The sequence below is a fragment of the Tursiops truncatus genome, chromosome 1, assembly GCF_011762595.2.
Source record: "Tursiops truncatus isolate mTurTru1 chromosome 1, mTurTru1.mat.Y, whole genome shotgun sequence".
NCBI lineage: Eukaryota > Metazoa > Chordata > Mammalia > Artiodactyla > Delphinidae > Tursiops > Tursiops truncatus.
In genome coordinates, this window is record NC_047034.1 from 47005958 (window position 1) to 47026470 (window position 20513).

The 20513-nt window shown below is 44.4% G+C and overlaps 2 protein-coding genes across 3 annotated transcripts in view; one reads left to right on the forward strand and one right to left on the reverse strand.

The window, feature by feature from the left end:
* The window catches only part of NMNAT2 (nicotinamide nucleotide adenylyltransferase 2), a 195319-nt gene extending 190439 nt beyond the window's left edge, over positions 1-4880 (forward strand). The window contains exon 13 of the mRNA XM_019952298.3: positions 565-4880. Coding sequence (XP_019807857.1) covers positions 565-667 — 103 coding nt within the window. The 3' untranslated portion in view covers positions 668-4880. The remainder of the gene's footprint in view (positions 1-564) is intronic.
* Positions 4881-9474: 4594 nt separating this feature from the next.
* The window catches only part of LAMC2 (laminin subunit gamma 2), a 61716-nt gene continuing 50677 nt past the window's right edge, over positions 9475-20513 (reverse strand). For both annotated transcript variants that reach the window (XM_019952719.3, XM_019952720.3), the window contains 8 exons: positions 19632-19781; positions 18961-19105; positions 18100-18249; positions 17465-17579; positions 16024-16223; positions 14186-14344; positions 13993-14092; positions 9475-11165 (listed from right to left, as the gene is read on the reverse strand). In XM_019952719.3, the coding sequence (XP_019808278.2) occupies positions 10912-11165; positions 13993-14092; positions 14186-14344; positions 16024-16223; positions 17465-17579; positions 18100-18249; positions 18961-19105; positions 19632-19781 (1273 nt within the window). In that variant the 3' untranslated portion in view covers positions 9475-10911. The remainder of the gene's footprint in view (positions 11166-13992; positions 14093-14185; positions 14345-16023; positions 16224-17464; positions 17580-18099; positions 18250-18960; positions 19106-19631; positions 19782-20513) is intronic.

Sequence of the window (20513 nt, forward strand, 5' to 3'; positions counted from 1 at the left end):
GACTGTATGACCAGACCCCTTCTGTACTTGGTAGTCCACCCGCCCCCCAGGGCTGGTGAGAAGGGCCTCAGAGAAGGGCAACTTCTTCTCTATCAGGGCTTCCATAGGAAGGAAAAGAAGGGGTCAATCATAAGGTTCATTTTCATGAGACCATGGTGTAGAGAAACACAAAGAAATGAAATAAGAATAGCTAACACTTGCATTGAAATGCCTACTGTGTGCTTGGGCTTTTCTAAGTGCTTTGTGTAATGACTCATTTAATCATTTTAATAACTGAGATCGGCCCAAATACTACCCCCATTTTATAAACGAGAAAATGGAAGAATAGATGGGCTTAAACAACTTGCCCAAGGTTCCTCAGTTAGGAAGTGGCAGAGTTAGGATGGGGGAGGAATGATGGGGGCAGGAGGGCTTTTCCTGTTAGGGATGTCGTGTATTTAGCCTAAGCAAAGACTGGTAATGGGGTGTTGGGTAAACCCTTTCCCCGAAAGGGAATGGGCTGGCCTGTCCTCTGGCCTTGCTTCAGGAAAGGATGTCATCTGATTACTGTCTCTTCTCATCCAGGTTGGCCCTGCAGCATGGGGACGGCCATGTCGTGGATTACCTGTCCCAGCCGGTCATCGACTACATTCTGAAGAGCCAGCTGTACATCAACACCTCGGGCTAGCAGCCCCAGGGCCCTCTGCTCCAGTCTCCCCTCGTCCTCCACCAACACACTGGCCCCTGCAGCCTCTGTCCGTCCCATTTCTCTCCTGCCTCTCTGTTCCTCCATCTCATCTTGACTGTTGTCCCCACTTGCTGACTCAACCCCCCCACAGTGTGGAGGACCTGCAGAGAACCACGGCATACCCCACTCCGCAGTCATCTTCGGACAAACTTTCCCCTAGTCTCCGGGTTGGGGGTGGGTGAGGGGGTAGGGATAGGGGAAGTGCGGTCCTCGGAGATGCGCGGGTGTCCGTCTCCCAGCATGCTCTGGGGAGGTGGCTCCGGCCCTCGCCTTCCCAGCATGCCCTTTACCACAAAGGGCTATTTTTCTTTCTTTCTTTCTTTTCTTTCGTTTTTTTATGTTTTGTGTCGTTGTTGTTCACTCCTCAGAGAACTTGGATCCAATCAGTGTCCGTGGTTCTTTATGTTTGTAGTCTTGTTGCATTCCTGTGGTATTCCTTCCATTTTGATAGGATACCGCAGCCAGCCTCAGCTCTCAGAAGGTGCGTGTGGGCTATACCCGGTGAACGAGGCCGAGCCACCTCCACTTTCCCAACACCCTCACCCACCTACCCGCTTTCTCCCCTCTGCTGCCCACACACACCGCAGTCTGGGGTCGAGATTGAGACATTCATGGTCTGAAACCTGGGATGCAAGTCTGGGAATAGTAGGGTTTCTCAGAAGGATTTCAGCCCATTTCCCTAGTTTCAGAAGACCACGTTCCTGATGGGCCTGTGATCACACAGAGCCAGTCCCTTCTCCTTTCTTGGTGGCATCTGTGCGGTTCCTTATTTGGGCTGTAACTTGTGACAGAATGTGGGTTGTTCTCTGCCAGCCCGGGCATTACCAAGGGACCTTCAGATCACCATCAAAGCCCTTGGAGGCCATACTTAGCCGCATTCTTGCATTTGAGAAGAATTACGCATTCTTGCATCTGAGAAGAATTACCTACGCAAGGCCAAATCCTAATAATGCAGTCATTTCTGAAATAAAATATGCTAGGAATTCACTCAACCATAGAGATCTTTGCTCACTGGAATTACTTATTGCCTGTTTGGCTGGGAAATGCTTCTGTCATAATGTAAGTCCAGGATGACCTAGGAGAAAGCAGTCAGTTTCCCTGATGGGAACCGGTGATTCTCACCCACTCTAGCTTGGTAACACAGGCGGCGCCTGAGGTTAGTTCCTTTTAGAGAAGCAGAGCCTCAGCCTTGTTCCTGGGTTAGGATTACATCTTGTGCTGAGCCCAGCAGCCACAGTCATCGCCTCTTGGTGAGCGTGGGCTCCCAGAACAGAGATCTCGGGGGAGTGTCAAGAGCCGCTAAAGTGTTTCACCCCTTTTCTCCCTAATTTCCCACCTTCCTCTGCTGCCCTGGAAATAGTTTTGACAGACTCTGTTCTAGTTGTTCAGGCCTCGTTCACGACCTGCTTAAAGAACCAAAAGGAAATTACCGTCTTGTACTCTGTGTCCCTCATCTAGTCTCTGGCTCTTGGGTTTTTGGTTCTTTGAGGAATGGTCCCTGAACGGTAGGATAATTTTTTCAAAATCTAGTACCAACCCTGGCCCAGAAGGGGCCAGGTAGGATCTGACACCAGAAACAATGTTCTTCACCACACATTTCACATCTGTAACATCCTTCAATAGCCTCCAGGGAAAGAAACTAAATTCAACAGAAGAATAGCAAGGTGGGGTGGGGGAGGTGCTGTTCCTCTTGCATTATGGAAATAATCTCCAAAGGACAGAAGTGAGATCCTATTCTCAGGTCTCAGTGTTTGGATAAGGATCATGGAATCATAAACTGGAAAGATCTTTAGAGATTTGTTGATCCAACCTTTCCTTTAAAGGATGAGGGAGCAGAGATCCACTGGATTAAATGGCTGGTCCAAGGTCACACAGCAAGTGTAGAGTCTGACAAAAGGCTAACGTCTCCCTGACCCCTTAGGTCATCACACCACATGGTCTCTGATCCTCTGGTTTCCCATGATACTGACCAGGTAAGATGTAGTTTTCAGCCTTTACCTGGCATCTTTCTCTTAAGTTATGTTTGTCTCAGGTGCTCCCTGTATATGGCCTTGTGTTTGCTAGTCCTGGGGGAGGGTGTGATGGTGAGGAAGGCCGTAGCTAGGTTTCCCTTAGAAACCGATAGCTGGAGATGGCAACGGCTTGGAGGAAATCTGAATCCAAGAAAGGATTGCTTTGTGGAAGACAAAGACCCAGAAAGTGCTCAAGATTGCATTAGTGCTGGAGAGAGAGTGACAGAAGTATCTTTGTCTAGGCAAGACAGTTGCAAGCCAGGAAACGAAACAAAGGAAATCAGGGAGCTGGATTCCCTGGGGGAACACGCATTTTCAAGGATATGGAGTTTATGGATAGAGTTTATTTTGAAGATCCACGTGAGCAGATCTGAGAAAGACCAGCTGTCTTTTGTCTCTTTGGCCCACTTTTCCTTTGCTGGGCTCTGTGGTCAAGCCCCATTTAGTCCACGACCCATGAGAGGAAACAGGGCTGGCTCTCGGCATTCAGTGGGGGAGGGGGGGAGGGGGAGGCAGAAGGAATGCTTGTAGGGAGAGTGAGATAAGCTGAAGAAAAGAATGGGAGCATAGAAGTAGATTTCTAGGAATGAAATGGGGCAGATTCTATCTTGATGAATCATAAGGATCATGTTAAAATAGCTTTTCTTTAATACCAGGAAAAGTGACTCCCCTTTTGGATGGAATTGTCCATTTCCTGCCCTGCCCCATTCTTCACTTGCTAGGGGGAGGTCAGAGCCCCTCTCTCAGTCCAGGGCAGGACACGATGACTGTGACCCAGCCAAGGCCAACACCAGAGAGATGATTCAGAGTTTGAAGTAGTGCCCCAGGTGCCAACAGGATGACCTCGAGACCCCAACTTGCACGCGGGTCCTGCTCCTTCCCAAAAAGGCCAACCCAAAGGCTCAGAGATCATGAGAAGGGCATGGGCTAGAAAGATTGTGTCAAGAGGAGTCTGGAGCCTCATTTCCTGCCTACCAATAAAAAGGTCCCTCCCACTTTTATGAAAGTGGCTGATAGGTAAGAACAGGCAGGAGGGAAACCCTTTGTGTCAATGACTCTCTTCTCAAGGAATGGCCCTTTGGGGGCAGGGGTCTGTGCTGCTAGCTGGTACCTCATTTGCCAACCCCCTTCCCTAACCCCAGGCAGCCTCTGGGGCCATCTTGCTTTCACTTTCCTTGAATGTACATGGGAACAGGGGAGGAAAGTCTCTTACTGAAGTGCCTGAAACCCAGAACTAGAGCTTCTAGAGACGCTGTTCTTCCTGTCCCGGCTTGGCCAACCTTCCCCCAACGTTCCCTAGTCTCATGCTTCAGCTTCTCAGAAAGAATAAAAGAACATGATGTTGTAATTAAATTGAAAGCAAGACTCCATAACCAAACTACAGTAAAAGGCAGAGAATTACAGGGAGAAATGACTTGTATTTTAATAGCCCAAATCTATTCCCCCAAACAGACTCTCTCTCTCTCTCTCTGTCTCTCTCTCTGTCTCTCTCTCTCTCTAGAGGACTAAGAGAGAGAAGCATGTTATATTTTATTCATCAAAAGAGTAATGCAAAAATAAATCAGTAGAATATGAAAAGCTCAGGATCTCTCCCAAGGCTACGGCAGGAAAGCGGGCAGGTGAGATGGGAAGGATGGAAACAGGGATCGATTTTGTAGTTCATCCAATTTGGACACCTTAGGAATAGCATCGTGGTAAAGATGATGAATGTGCTCTGTCCACTTCATTTGGTCTGCGCCTTCCTATAGCTGCTCAGTAAACGCGATTCTTCACGTGGTTTCTTTGTTGTGTATGTTTGGAATGTCCTATTAGCCTGTAATAGTCAGTTAGGAATGAGTTACACTCTTTCCCTCCGCCTTCAGTCTAGGTCTGGGGCCCAAACCTCAGCTTGATCCAAGCAGTCTCAAGGATTGGCATGGGGAGGGGGAAGCTTTTTTGAATCACTTTTTGGTCCCTGAATCTGCCATTTTGAGAATAAGATTTGCTTTGGAAATCAACACATTAATAAAAACTACATTCAAGTTGCAACACCATCTCACAGTGAAATATTTTGAGTAAAATTTTGTTGCTAGAATGGTCACAGACAAAAGTTTTATCGGCAAAATGTTTCAATTACGTTAATAAATAAGATGATGCTACTAGTCTCGTGTCTTGGCCTAGAATCTTCTCTGTGATTTGCAGAATTAACCACTTTTTCTTCACAGTCTTACTTGACAGAAGCCAACGGTTGTTAAGCACGCTCTTAGAGCAGGAGATTCTCTGGCTGGTATAGCTGATGCAGCATGTGTAATATGAAAGTATATACAACCACACCCATAAGCAGGGAAGAATAATTAGCAAATATGTCAATTGTGCCTAAGTTTTCTCAGTTTTTTTAAAAAATCAAATCTTAGGTTCTACCTAATCTGCATAGTCTGGTCTTGGTTAGCTTTGGATCCTTAATGAAATCAGTGCTTTGTGACTTAAAAATGTATTTGTGAAAATTAAAAACTTGGATAACTTGCTTCTTGACATAAAAGATCTCAAGTAAGACAGAAATTGTTAAACTCACAATTGGTTTTGTTTGGTAAAGTAAACAAGCAAAAACCGAATAAGTTAATTGTTCAATCCTGCTGTGACTGTTAGTTTGTATTTAATTTTTAGTCGTGACATACATTATGCACGGGTTTAGGTGTAAATAGTGATAGTCCTTAGCTAATATCAGTCATGATTCAGTAGGTCAGATAACAATTCCCCATTCGGCCACCTCATTTAAGGCTCAGCTACTCGTTTGTCAGATGAGTTGTGTGAGGTTTTTAAAAATTATTTTGGTTCTTAGTATCTTTTTCTGTTTAAGACTGAGACTAGTCAGCTTTGTGTGTATCCATGTGGGTTTGTTGGCATATCACGATGGCGCTTGATGTGCCTTATAAATTGATGGCTTGTATTTATGTTTGCTATTTTACTCGCAAAGCGAAACACTTTTTTCCTTCTCTCCTGAGACTACGTAATGATGTGCTCTTGTTTAAAATTGGGTATAAACACTGGTTTATTTTGCTTACTTATACTAACTTATAAAATACATACACTACCTATGAATTAACATACATGTACATAGCACATTTTTTCCCTTATGACCCATAAGTAAGCTTCAGATCTTGGAATTTCCTAGAAAGTTCCATGTAGCCCATTGTATAAGGAAAGCAGAGAGAGAGAAAAAAAAATCTAATCTCTGCTTTCCAGGTGGGAAAATTGAACCACAGCAAGAATTCACAACATTCCCATGACCATATAAAACATTAAAAAAAGAAAAAGAAACATATTCCTGGTCCTTGAGACTTGGTCCAAACATTGGACATAACTGAGTATCATCTCACCCTTTTGTCCAGCCTCCTAAGAGTACTGAAAAAAAGGAATCACATCCTGGGATCAGATCAGAAATACATCTGCTAAAGAAATTAAAGATGATACAAACAGATGGAGAGAAATACCATGTTCTTGGATTGGAAGAATCAACAGTGTGAAAATGACTGTACTACCCAAAGCAATCTACAGATTCAATGCAATCCCTATCAAACCACCAATGGCATTTTTCACAGAACTAGAGCAAAAAATTGCACAATTTGTATGGAAACACAAAAGATCCAGAATAGCCAAAGCAATCTTAAGAAAAATGGAGCTGGAGGAATCAGGCTCCTGGACTTCAGACTATACTACAAAGCTACAGTATACAAGACAGTATGGTACTGGCACAAAAGCAGAAATATAGGAACAGGATAGAAGGCCCAGAGATAAACCCATACACATATTGTCACCTTATCTTTGATAAAGATGGCAAGAGTATACAATGGAGAAAAGACAGCCTCTTCAATAATTGGTGCTGGGAAAACTGGAGAGCTACATGTAAAAGAATGAAATTAGAACACTTCCTAACACCATACACAAAAACAAACTCAAAATGGATTAAAGGCCTAAATATAAAGCCAGACACTATAAAACTCTTAGAGGAAAATGTAGGAAGAGCACTCTTTGACGTAAATCACAGCAAGATCCTTTTTGACCCACCTCCTAGAGAAATGGAAGTAAAACAAAAACTAACAAATGCGACCTAAAGAAAGTTAAAACCTTTTGCACAGCAAAGGAAACCATAAACAAGATGAAAAGACAACACTCAGAATGGGAGAAAATATTTGCAAATGAAGCAACTGACAAAGGATTAATCTCCAAATTATACAAGCAGCTTGTTCAGCTCAATATCAAAAAAACAAACAACCCAATCCAAAAATGAGCAGAAGACCTAAATAGACATTTCTCCAAAGAAGATATACAGATTGCTAACAAACACATGAAAAGATGCTCAACATCACTAATCATTAGAGAAATGCAAATCAAAACTACAATGAGGCATCACCTCACATCAGTCAGAATAGCCATCATCAAAAAATCGACAAACAAAATGAATGCTGGAGAGGGTGTGGAGAAAGGGAACCCTCTTGCACTGTTGGTAGGAATGTAAATTGATACAACCACTATGGAGAACAGTATGGAAGTTCCTTAAAAAACTACAAATAGAACCACCATATGACCCAGCAATCCCACTACTGGGCATATACGCTGAGAAAACTGTAATTCAAAAAGGGACATGTACCACAATGTTCATTGCAGCACTATTTACAATAGCCAGGAAGTGGAAGCAACCTAAGTGTCCATCGACAGATGAATGGATAAAGAAGATGTGGCACATATATACAATGGAATATTACTCAGCCATAAAAAGAAACGAAATTGAGTTATTTGTAGCAAGGTGGATGGACCTAGAGATTGTCATACAGAGTGAAGTAAGTCAGAAAGAGAAAAACAAATACCGTATGCTAACACATATATATGGACTCTAAAAAAAAAAGGTTCTGATGAACCTAGGGGCAGGACAGGAATAAAGACATAGACAGAGAATGGACTTGAGGACATGGGGAGGGGGATGGGTAAGCTGGGTGAAGTGAGAGAGTAACACTGACATATATACACTACCAAATGTAAAATCGATAGCTAGTGGGAAACAGCTGTATAGCACAGGGAGATCAGCTCTGTGCTTTCACCACGTAGAGGTGAAAGGTAAGGAGGGTGGCAGGGAGATGCAAGAGGGAGGGGGTATGGGGATATACGTATGCACATAGCTGGTTCACTTTGTTATATACAGCAGAAACTAACACACCATTGTAAAGAAATTATACTCCAATAAAGGTGTTAAAAAAAAATGAAAGAAATACATCTGCTAAGATGTTACACTCTATGAGCAGTTTCATTTCTACCCACCTCTCCAAACAGAGATCCCCATGAGCCAAAGTAGATGATGATATGTGTGATAGCTTACCAGTGGCATAGTTAATCAGGCAACTCTCAGAGGAGAAGCACAAGAGAGTTGCCACTACAAATGATAAACACTGATAGAAACAGGAAGGAAAGTACCCTTAACTTGGCAGGTTCAGCTCAGGACTGGTAACAGAGTCTAAGTCCTGGGTAGGCTATTTCTAAGTCACACACCCCTTCTTTCTTCTTAGGGACAGTCTGCCACATCCTCAGAAATGAGGGAATCATTATTATACTAAGAGAGTCACGTGAGTCACTTTTCCACTCCCCATCCCTACTTGGGGATCATTTCCTGTTTGTCAGGGAAGACATTTTTATGACTTCCTTAACAGTCTAACCCACTGATGAATCCTTTTATGATTACATGCATCTTGGTTATTAACTAATGGGATCCCCCACCAAGTTCTCTAAAGTCGCTACTACCTAATCCTACACTTGGCAGCAACAGATAGCCAGTGACTCATGATGCATGCTCCCCTTTCACAGTATAGAATTGTCAGAGAAGTGGCTTCCTGCCAAGGGACTGTATTTCCTAGACCCCTTGCCAGTAAGATGTGGTCATAATAATACTGGGTTCTGGACCACAGAATGTGAGAGAAAGTGATGTGCAGCCCCTCCCAGGCCTGGCCCACAAAGACCTTCCATGTGTCTCCGTCTTCCATGTCTTTTTTCCCCTCCACCCCCTGGGATGGAGACGGTGCAGAGGGCAACCTGAGAAGTCACATGGTGGTAGGGCCTCTGGAAATGACTATGTGGTGGGCTACTGTGCCAACTTTCTCCACATCCAGTACGCCATGAGGGCAAGAAGAAAGTCTGTCGTGAGGGAGTTACGCATATTTTTAGGTCTGTGTGAGATAGTAGTTAATGTAAGCGAATTTGTAACATATGTGATTGTGTATTCCAAGACAGGATTAAAAATGCACTTTCAGAGAAGGTAAAGCATAGTGATCAGATCGGTCAGAATTTGGGGGGGCGGGTCAGTGTAGGCAGAAGCAGAATCCTTTTCTCAGCCACTTGGGTAGATGGCCAATTCAGGATCTTAACTGATTAAATTTTAGTTTATTAAAACGCAGGATAATGTACCGCAAACTATTGATTTTACCTTTATTTTAGAGCTGATGCAAAAAAAGACAAAAATATTGATTATCAGCCCCGCCCTGCTCAGGTTGTTCTAGAAATAAATCCTCCTTTATGCTTAGAAGACAGCACCAGTTAAATCTCATAAAGTGTGTGCATGGTTAGAAAGGGCAAAACAAGATGCTCAGAAAAAGGAATTAGAGATGTTAATTCTAGGGCTCATTGCTCTTTCTGAAGCATTCTTTGTTGTCATTGCTTTGGTACCTACACCTTAAGCTTAGAGTTTAACAAATTAGAAACTGGCCACGGGCATCTAAGAATTGTTCTTTATTTAAAAACATGTCCATGAAAAGCCAAGGAAATACAGAGGTGAGGCAGCACCAAAGCCTTCTGAGCCGCGGTTGGAAGTGCTTCTGGTTTTTCCAGAAATTCCCACTGGTGTTATGACTCAACAATGTGTCGCAATCAGCGGAGGAAAGGGACAGAGCGACAGCTGAAATGCAAAGAAGTGTGCACAACCCAGAGCCGTTTCAGCTATTTACCGAAATCCAAGTCCCCCATGGGATGTCTTGCAACACATGTTCTGTTGAGAAAAAGAGGTTGCAAACCATGGGGTTATTGCAATAAACACCACTTGTGATGAACAGGATTTGTAAGTTTACATTTTTTTCAAGGTTTGTTTTCCTCACTATTCAATCAACTCTATGAGGACAGAGAATATGACACCACTGTACCCCAGCCCCCGGCACACAATAGGTACAATAAATATATGTTGTAAGGATAGATGGATGGAAGGATGGACTCTACCCAGCTCAAGTATAAGTAGGAACATCGTCTGGTATCAGAAGAGAGAACAAAACACACAGAAGCATATAATTTTTAGTGTTTGAAAAATGGCATTGAATTAGGACTAATAAATCTTGGATAACTGCACCTCTTTCAGTGCCCAAGCTACATTTTTACATCACTTTGAAACCCCAAAGTAAATACTTTCCCAATGTTTGCTTGGCCGGTAGGAAATGCTTTAATAAAAACGTCGTCTCTAAGTTGCCTGCCATCATCAGGGGAAAGGAGGTCACTTCCAGGCCCAGAAGAAGTCGAAGGCAGGGTACCAATGCTCCAAAGGGGCCAGCCTTACAGCTCCTCACTCCGTCACTGCTCACTTCTTCCAGTTTGAAAGTGGAGTATGTGTGTATGTGTGTATGGACCGGGTGATAAGTGGGAAGAACTCTGATCAACAAGAACACGTTGGACACCATGAGGCAATAGTATTTTACTGACCACAGCATGACTGGAATTCACTCTCTGTTGTGACGTTAGGAAGAATTTTAGGTGTGCGCAAAGTCAAAAAATTTCCCCTTTGATCACATTACTCAAAGGATAAGCTGTCTACAACCCAGCAGCACTTGTCCATACTCCAGGACTCAGTTTCTGACTACTCTGAGACAAACACCTGCCTGTGTGGTTTGTCCTTCCACCCAGTCTACACTTTGGGGTCCAGGCCCTCGATGAGTCTCATACCCAGTGCCATTTGCCTCATTACCCTGAATCAGGAAGCAAAGAGCATCCCACTGATACAATAAGACATTTATCTGGCCAAGGTCTCAAGGACGGGACCAGGTTCAGTTGACCTGAGCGCACCCATTCAACAGGTTCAAATGTCCCCATCCCACCCCACCCACATGAGACGGCTCCTGCGCCTGAGGTCTCTATCCCAAGAACCTCAGTTGAGAAATCGCAAAGGCAGCTTCAGTGCTGCTCAAGAGCCTGGGTATTGTAGCAGCCTGGGGGCAGGTTGTCCCTAATGTTCTCCAGGTTCTTCACATCAGCCAGAATCCCATCTATGCTCGTCTCCAGTGAACGGAGGTGGCCCCTCTGACAGCTTGCCCTCTCTTCCAGCTTTGACATCAACGGCCGCAGCTGACTGTTGATCTGGGCCTTGGCTTGGAAAAGCTTCTGCTCCAATAAGATCAGCCCCTCTTCATCCATGCGCTCAAGCTGGTCTGTTTTAGGAAACAAGAAAGGAGTTAACAGAGGAAAAAGCTGTGGTTAGATCTCCTTGAACATATGCAGGCCCTTCTGTAACTTTAGCTAATTTCCGTTTTCACCGGCCCAGAGCAAATAGTATGCTGTGCATTTGAAGGCTTATTTTAAATTATAAATAATCTAGAAGAAATTCTGAGAGCACGAGCCTCATTACTGGGTTTTGAACAGCCCAGTTTAAGTCTCTGGACTCTTTAGTTCAGCAAGATGAAGCTTGGATTTCTGTTTTCATGTTAGAGGTAACAGCTCCTGCTCTGAAAGGATGAAGCCTGAAGGTCACAGGGACCTTATACTGCTCAAGGTGTCTGCCCAGCACAGCTCATCCCTAACATCAGAATCAACTCCAAATTCTGCTTTCTGAACCACCCTTAGGAAATCTCTTGCTGTTTTCCATTAGAAGACCTTTAGAAACTGGCTGGGCCTCAGGGTTTAGAGAGGCCAAGGTGTGCTTTGCTATTTGAGGGATGAATTCCAGCTGTTATGAAATGACGTAAGACGTCATTCTGGCCCGAAACAGTGGGAATCTGTCTAGATATTAGTTTATTTCCAACATGAAATGTGGTCACATTTGTTCAGATATGTTTCACCCATAAACAATCTGATACTAATGTCAGCATGAAGGGCACCTGGCCAGACCCATTTGGTTTGAAAAGGTCTGAGTGGTCCTTAGTCAATTCAAACTCAAGGTCAGGTGCAGTGATAGCATTTGACTGCAGAAGTTTATCACAATTAGAGAGATTAAGCTGTTATTGCTCCGGGACTCAGGAGAGCAAACAGAGTAGAAACAGCACTACAACAAAAATGTTGATCCAGTGGATCAGTCCTTCACCTGCGGACAGGGGAGAATTCCAGAATTTAGGGTTCTACAACACGCAGGGAAAGTGAAGCAAGCTTGGGGATAAAATGTCCATGCGGAGGCAGCATGAGCTTCTCAAAAACAGCAGGAACACTGGAGACAGAGACCTCGGTTAGAATCCTGCCTCCAAAACTTACTATGTGATCGGTGGGACAGTATTAAACTCCCTGAGCTTCCGTTTACTCCTTTGTGAAATAAAATAATAAAAATAATAAAACTTGAGGCTTCCCTAGTGGTGCAGTGGTTAAGAATCTGCCTGCCAATGCAGGGGACACAGGTTCAATCCCTGGTTCAGGAAGATCCCACATGCCACGGAGCAACTAAGCCTGTGCACCACAACTACTGAGCCTGCGCTCTAGAGCCCACGAGCCACAACTACTGAGCCTGTGCGCCACAACTACTGAGCCTGCGCTCTAGAGCCCGTGAGCCACAACTACTGAAGCCCGTGCACCTACAGCCCGTGCTCTGCAACAAGAGAAGCCACCGCAACGAGAAGCCCGCACACCACCATGAAGAGTAGCTCCCGCTCGCCACAACTAGAGAAAGCCCACGTGCAGCAACAAAGACCCAATGCAGCCAAAAATAAATAAAGTAAAATAAATAAATTTTAAAAATAATAATAATAATAAAACTTACTTTATAGGATCTTTAAAAGACTTAAATGATCTTCCACCACGAAAAACCTGGCATAGTGCCTGTCACACAGTAAATGTTTGACAGTTCCCATCCAGCCTCTCTCCCCACGCTCTCACTTTCCCTTTAAAGGCCCTGTTAGTTTCATTGCCTTTTTCAGAACGCTAAGCAAAATCACTAAACTCTTCACTGGGGAGGGTTTATTTGTTTATTTATTTTTTACCCTTAGAGGGTCTTTTACTCTTTGGGGCTCATTGGATCACAAAGCAAAGCTGTCAGGATAACAACACAGACAATATTGGTCTCTTGGGGTGATGATGACACTCCACAGAAAAATCCGGTTTTAAAGAGGTTCTCCTGAATGTTGCTGGAATCTCTGACTGAATCCCTAGTTCCATATATGCTGCAGTCCAGGCTCGATGAAACAGGCCAGTAAGTGTTTGATATCAGTTCTACCCAAGCCCATAATTTTAATTTATGTGAGTTTTCTTTTGGATGGGATTCTGTGAGGAAACCTGAGCTGCTGCCACACGGTGTCATCAAATCTATTTTATCCTAAGATTTTGCAGTATCTCATGGACCTACCACCTTGACATTTCTTTCGGGTCATCTACCTGGCAGCTCAAGTTTCCACAACCCGTTACAGCAAGGTGTAACTGTGGTTGGAAGGGACAAACAGCAGAATTGGCGGGTGATTCTTGACCTCACAGACTGGGAGAATCTTCCCCCCCCACCACTCCTACTTCCTCAGAGCTCTATGACTTCCCCTCAGTTATTTCAACTGTCTCCTGAACCATCTCGTCCTGCCTCTTGTCTAACCCACCTTCATACTCTCCTGCACTCAGCTGCCCCAGTGATCTTTCCAAAATATACAGCAACAATGTCATCCCTCTGCTTGACACTGTCTACTAAGTTCTCAGGATCAAGGTCAGAATCCTTAGCAGGACTGTCAAACTGTCCAGTATTCTTTTTCACTGTGAAGCTCGAATCCTGCCTCCACAATTCACTGTGTGATCTGCAGGACATTATTAACCTCCCTGAGCCTCAATATACCTTCCCTACATACACCCAGTTCTTTGAACTACAGACTTTCACCTCCAAGGGCAACAGGTAGGTTCTCAGTGACCCATTTTAGAGATGGTAAAATAGTCCCACAGATGTAAAGAAGTTTCCAGGCCCTGAAGTATCTGGGCCTGGAAACAAAGCAAATTTCCTGATACCCTTAAGGAAAGTTAGACTCCCACTCATTGGGAGAAGCCCTGGAACATGGACTGGAAGGTTGTGGATACTCCACATACCTATTAGGTGTAGGATGCCGTCCAACATGTTAAGCGTGTCTTGGATCGTAACTCCAGCATTCCTGGCTCTGTTATCAACTCTTTGGGCTTCTGTGATTACCTGAGGAAAACAGAAACACAAGCCCATTTTGCAAGGGTGTTCCCACACTGGCAAGGTTAAAGTGCTCTCTGCTGGAAAGTCACGGGAACTTACCGTCTGCACTGCATCCGTAGACGTGCCGAACTCCCGCTCCTTCCTTGCCAGCTCTCCTTCCACTTCCCTCATCTCACTCTTGAGAGTGGCCAGTCCCTTCTCCATGGCCAAGGCTCCATCTGCTGTCACGTTGGCCTCCAAGTTCAGGCTCCCCATCTCCTGGGAGAAGAAAAGGAGCCAGGGACGGAAGGAGAGAGAGGGGTAAGGCACAAAAACATCCCAAAGACAACTGCAGAAAAAATACAGCTGCAGCCAGGCCCTGATGGAGTGAGATGAACAATGAGAGAGTTAGACTTGGGGACACACCCTTCCCCAAGCTCTGCCTCAAACAAGTTAATTCGGGGGTATGTCTCCAGGGGCTAGGACGATCAGCTCTGAGACTCTGCTTCCCTCTCAGGTTAAGCTCACCAAATGGTGAGTGAAACAGGAACCAGTCGGGAAAACCCAGAGGGTGAGAAACTCATCTCACTCTCTGTCATGTTTCTTTGCTGCTGCCATCTTTTGAATGGCTTTACTCCCCAAGACAGTAGACTTTGGGGGCAGAGAATGAATGGGCTATAGCTTTGAGTTTTGTTTTTATTAGGATGAACGAATCTTAACAATATCTTTACCAATAAGCTACCATTAGGCATCAAGTTACACAGACGCCTCTGTACTAGAAGCCACGTAAAGAGAAGCACAGGAAATTGGTCTCTACCCTCAAGGGACCTAAGATTCGAGATTAGTTTTGGAAGTTACCAAGTGGTCCAAGGGTGAGGCCACACAGTCTAGATATCAAGAGTTCCCTCTGGGCTTTCTAGAGTTGCTTAAGCTTTCTAGAAGTCATACTTAAATAAGAACGACGAAGCTCTCGTCCAGCTGAGAAGCACTCTTTCTACTGTAGCACTTAACATATGGGTTGTAAGTGTAACTAGCCTGCCCTTGCCCATTACACTGAATGCTCTCTGAAGAGAAGGACTGGGTCTTTCCCATGTCCGTATCCCCAGCACCAAGCACAGTGCTGGCACAGGATGGAAGGAAAGAGAAAAATGAGTAAGTGGAGCTTAGACATAGAACACAGGGTCAAGGGATCCAGAACTCCAGAATTTCATAATCTTGACTCAAAACACTGGTATAGTTGCTACAAGTTGAATTGTGTCCCCCAAAAGGATATGTTGAAATTCTAAACCCCAGTACCTCAGAATGTGACCTAATTCAGAAATAGGGCTGTTGCATATGTAATTAGTTAAGATAAAGTCATATTGGAGTAGAGTGGGCCCCTAAGCCCACACGACTAGTGTCCTTATAAGAAGAGTTGGAGACACCCAGGAAGGAGAGCTCCATGTGATGACAGAGGCAGGGACTGGAGGGAAGTCGCTGCAAACCAAGGAACACAAAGGATTGACAGCCACCACGGGAAGCTAGGAAGAGGCAAGGGAAGTTTCCACCTAGAGTCTTGGCGAGAGTGTGGCTCTGCTGACACCTTGGTCTCAGACTTCTAGCCTCCAGAACTGTGAGAGAAGAAATTCCTGTTGTTTTAAGCCACCCAGTCCGTGGTACTTTGTGAGAGCAGCTCCGGGAAACTAATGCAATAGTCTATATAAACAACAGTCTTGGCTGGCTCTTCTCATGGTGTTGTCCAAAAAGGGAGCTGAAAATGGTGCGCACGGGGCAGCAGTACTCAGCCAATGATAGCCCTGTGAACCAATCAGCAAGAGGGCCAGCCGAGTGGCTCTGGGGCCGCCGTGGACCGTAACAGAACCCGACGGGTCAACATGAGCCCAGCGCTCTTTGCTCACTGAACATGACCCTTGCGTTTGGCGCTGCTCTCACCAACCTGCACCTCGATGTCCCTTTACCTGTTCTATGCTGCCGGTGATCTCCAGGGCTTCCCCGGCTGCGTTCTTTGCCCTCTGGGCGTCGGCAGCAGCATCGCCCAGGGCTGTTTCCGCTTGCTTGGTCTTGTCGCTGGCATCTGCAACCTTCTGGCTGATGTAGGAGAGTCTCTTCATGGCCTCTTCAGCTTCTGCTTTTCTGTCTTCAACCTGCAGGTCAAACTCTGAAATGCAGATAAGTAAACATTGCCGTAAAGTTGAAAATTAGCTTCCAACGGAAGACAAAAGTGGCTGAGGTTTTTACGAACAATTACAGAAAGAGTGTTAATACTGCCCAGGGGTGAGAGTGTGGAAAGTTGTGGCTATTACTCTTTCTTGTCCAGGAGAAAGCATCTTAAAGGAGGCACTGAGCTAACCATCAACAGTCAGCCTGCCCTGGGTCCCCATCATTGCAAAAGTGAACCCCAAAGTGAATCAGAGGCAGGTGGAATCTTTGAAGCCCAAAGTTTCAAGCCAGAGCCTTAAACCCTAAGCTGCCAATGGCAATAGCTGGGGACTGGACAGAATGGGTAGAGAGGGACTTTCTGTGAAGAAAATTCTAAGAATTAGGAATGTTTATTTTTTGTTTTTAGTGAAGAAGACTGAAACTTTAACCAAATCTCTACAAGGCGTAAACCCAGATTACCTGGAATCCAGATGCTATGACAAAGCTTGCTTTATTATTACCACAAGGCAACCTCACTGGTCCTGTCAATACATTGGAACCAACCAGGCAAAAGAAAGAGAAAGAGAAAGAAGAAAGAAACAAAGAAAGAAAAAGAAAGAAAGAAAGAAAGAAAGACAGACAGAAAGAAAGAAAGAAAGACAGAAAGAAAGAGAGAAAGAGGGAAAGAGAAAGAGAGAGAGAAATGAAAGAAAAGAAAGAAAGAAAGAAAGAAGAAAGAAAAAGAAAGAAAGAAATTAAGAAAGAAAGAAAGAAGGAAGGAAGGAAGAAAGAAGAAAGAAAGAAAAAAGAAAGGGGGGAGGACGGAAGAAAGACAGGGAAAGGAAGAAAGAAAGGAAAAGAAAGAAAGAAAGGGAGAGAGGGAGGGAGGAAAAGAAAGAGAATTATCTGTATGGTAGCGGGATATTGAATCTGTGAGGAACCTTAGAGGTCATTTAGTTCAAATTTCTCCAGAGGGGAACATTAGAATCTAGAAAGGCATGGGACCTGCCTATGGTCACACAGCCAGCTCAGCGCGGTCATGTGGCTGAGCAGAGATCAGAACTCAAGCCTTTTGACATTTAGTTCAATTCTCTCTACTACATCAAATATTTTAAAGTGTTTTTCTTTAGAAAGATATTTATTAAGTGTCTATTAATAGCCCAATGTACCTGTCACTTAGATTTATAAAGATTCAAAATAAACCAAAGTCGTGGTTATAACTTTAAAATACTCAAGTGACCTGAACCACGAAATACTCACCTCTGAGGTTCTTTAAGATGTTCTCAACTTCATAAAAAGTGGCATTGCCCATACTTAGTGCTTCTTGGGCTCTGCTTTTAGCAAGGTTGGCACGGGAAAGCAGTTGATCTGATTTCTGTAAATAGGCAGGCAGAACAAGATTAGAGTAAAGGTATCACACACCCAGGGAGTGCCCTCCTGCCGGCATATTCACTCTGACACACTTCTCTTCAGGACAACAGAGCTGTGATTCGCCAAAGAGTCTAGGGGTGCTGTAGCAAACCCCTCCACAGCCTGGGGCAGCACAAACTTTATAACCCAATGGCCCGATAGGAGCCCACATTGAGAACAGTCTCAAGCTCTGGTCCACTATCAGGTACAAGAACAGTTTGCACATCCTAATTTTAAACTCTAGATACTTCCTGAAACCAAGCTAGTAGACAGAGCCAGACCAAAATTAGACCCAGTAGGCCTGCGTCCTATTCCTAGATTTGAGGGCTGACTCAGTGGGTGGAGCTGAGCTAATTACATTAAGGTCTCTATAAGCAGCAGTATCATGACCTTTCGAGAGTTTTTAATGGTTCTTCTTACAGCATTAATTCACATGGTAGCCCTTCAATACATGTTTGTTGAATGAACAAACTAACAAACGATACCTGTCTCCCATTCTTCCCATTCTGTAAGAGCTTCCGGGTTTCTTCTTCCCAGTTTCCCAGATTGCTTTGCACACGCTTGAACTCATCCACACGCTTAGTCACCAGGCTTGAGACAGAGTCAGCTTTTTGTCTGATCCTCTTCGTTTCTACCTGTGAGCCCCCAAAAATGAATGAGCCTTACTTTCTGCTCACCAGTTGTCACACCAGCCTTCCTAGGACCTGCCATCATTGTTCGTAAACAATTATCCAGGCCCAAAGTCTAGCAGAAATGAGACAATATTCCTCATGAAAGTCAGGCAACAGGTCTCCCAAACATCAAACAGGTTTTAGGCCTGCTTTATTTTTTTTACTATTATTTTACGTGTTAGTTTATATATACATGGGAAAATTTTTGTGGAAATCATTGTGAGTACTTTTTGCCATAGGTAGAAAGCTTAATCTAATAAATTTGAAATCATTAAAGGAAGATAACAGAAACAATGCAAAACTTTTGAGAAAAACAAAAGCCTTCTGAGTGGCCGTACGTGGAGATACACTATAGGTTGGACCCAAATGTAAATATCAAACTTTACCTATAATAATTTCCCACAGGTTGCAACAGTCCCCAGAACTAGGAAAGAGAGAGAAAACTTTTCACCACTAATAGGAATAGGTTCAGGATGTGAGCCATGGCCTTATCAGGGACCACGATTGGGGTTTAAGAACAAGGATAATGAGGAGAATAAATACTCTTTCTAATCTAAAGCAAGAAAAGTCAATAGGGAGAAAAAAAACTGAATGATTGAACGATTCAGTGGAACCCCCAGAGAAGAAAGCATTATGGCCCTTCTGTACATCAGTGCATAGGTTAGGTGCCCTTACCTGAAAGGACTGATCATTGACCCCCTGAAGCTGAGATGCTGAATTGAGAAGGCGGAGACTATGCTGATAAGACGTATCTGCTTCCATGTCAGTTTGAGTGGCCTCCCTTGACAACTGCTGGGCCAGAGACTTCGTTTTCTCCAATCTGCAGGGAGTGAAGAAAGAGGACTTTGAGAATTCACTCTTTTTTATTAAAAGCAAAACTTCATCCTGTTAAAAGTATGTAGTCGGGATTATTGGAAGAACCAGACGAGATGTGTTCCTTTCCACAGTTTAAACATAGATCTTAAAGTTTATACAGGTTGGGTCAGAAAAATTCAACCCAAGTTCCCTAATTTTTTTTTCCCAATTCTTGATCATATGAATATATTATGTTTATCTGTGCCATGCCATCAGATGAGTGTACTCACATCCTTTAAACACCACAGACGGTGACCGTATCTCCAAATATACAACCTCTCAATCAAAACACAAACTTTACTGAGATTAATCAACCTTTTCTTCCAGCCTTAAAGGCGTCTGTTTTCCTCCAAAGTAATACCCTCATCCTCTCGTCCCTCTTAGTATTGATGTACTTCTAAAGAAACACAGCACCCCTCAGACGTGGTTGGCATTGAACCCTGGGTGAGAGCGGATTATATTGGCCCGTGTGAGTACCCGTTGAAACGTACTTTCCCACAAGCCCTTGCACCACAGAGCCGTCCAGCGTGCCGCTTCCGCCTCCTTCACTCAGAGCCTTGCGCGCCAAGGATAGGGCTTGTTCGGAGTAGTCCTCGGTTTCCCTGGCCAGTTGCTCCATGTTATTGGCTGACTCAACGTGGCTGAAAGGATCAAAAACCAAGAATTTGAGTTTTCACGGCAAAGAGCTTCCTTTAGGGCTTTTATTTAAATGAAAGGAGAGGAGTAAGGGAACTGGTTGGACTAGAAAAACCAAACAGAATTGACCCAGATGAGATGGAGCTCCTCTAATAGAGGAGCTATCTAGAAGCAGAGGGTGTTCTGAGAAGTAGCCTCATGTCCTAGACTTTTTTGGCCATCTACTCCATTTATGGCATAATCAGTGGAAGCTATGGAGATGGGTGGGAGAAGTCTCAGAGTGATAAAATATTGCATTTGTAAATTGTTTTCTGCAGGAGAAACCCCTAGGTTTTATTCCATTCAGGAGCCAACTCCCTATTTAGTTTTGCTGCATCTCTAAACTGAGCCCACCACTAAGGGGGACAAAGCCTGTCAATAAAAGTCCCCCAGTTGCTTTTGTCCTCCTGGTTCTAGAAAGTGATGGAAACGAGCTCAGGAGGCAGCGTGCGCTGCAAGAACACAAGCCAGCCCCCTTCTGCTAACAATTTCATTTGTGATTAGCAGAGCCTGCCACCTTGCTGAGCCCTCCGCCAAGAGCAAACCTCTTCTGCATGGTAGGATTTATAGTCAGGCAAGAACTAAGGAGCCGCCCGTTATCACTGGGGGCCTGCAGAGCCGGTTTTCAGGAGGACGTTCCCCCTCTGCAGACTTGGCCCCCACAGGCCAGCAAACAGCTCGCAGCTACTCGTTCCCAG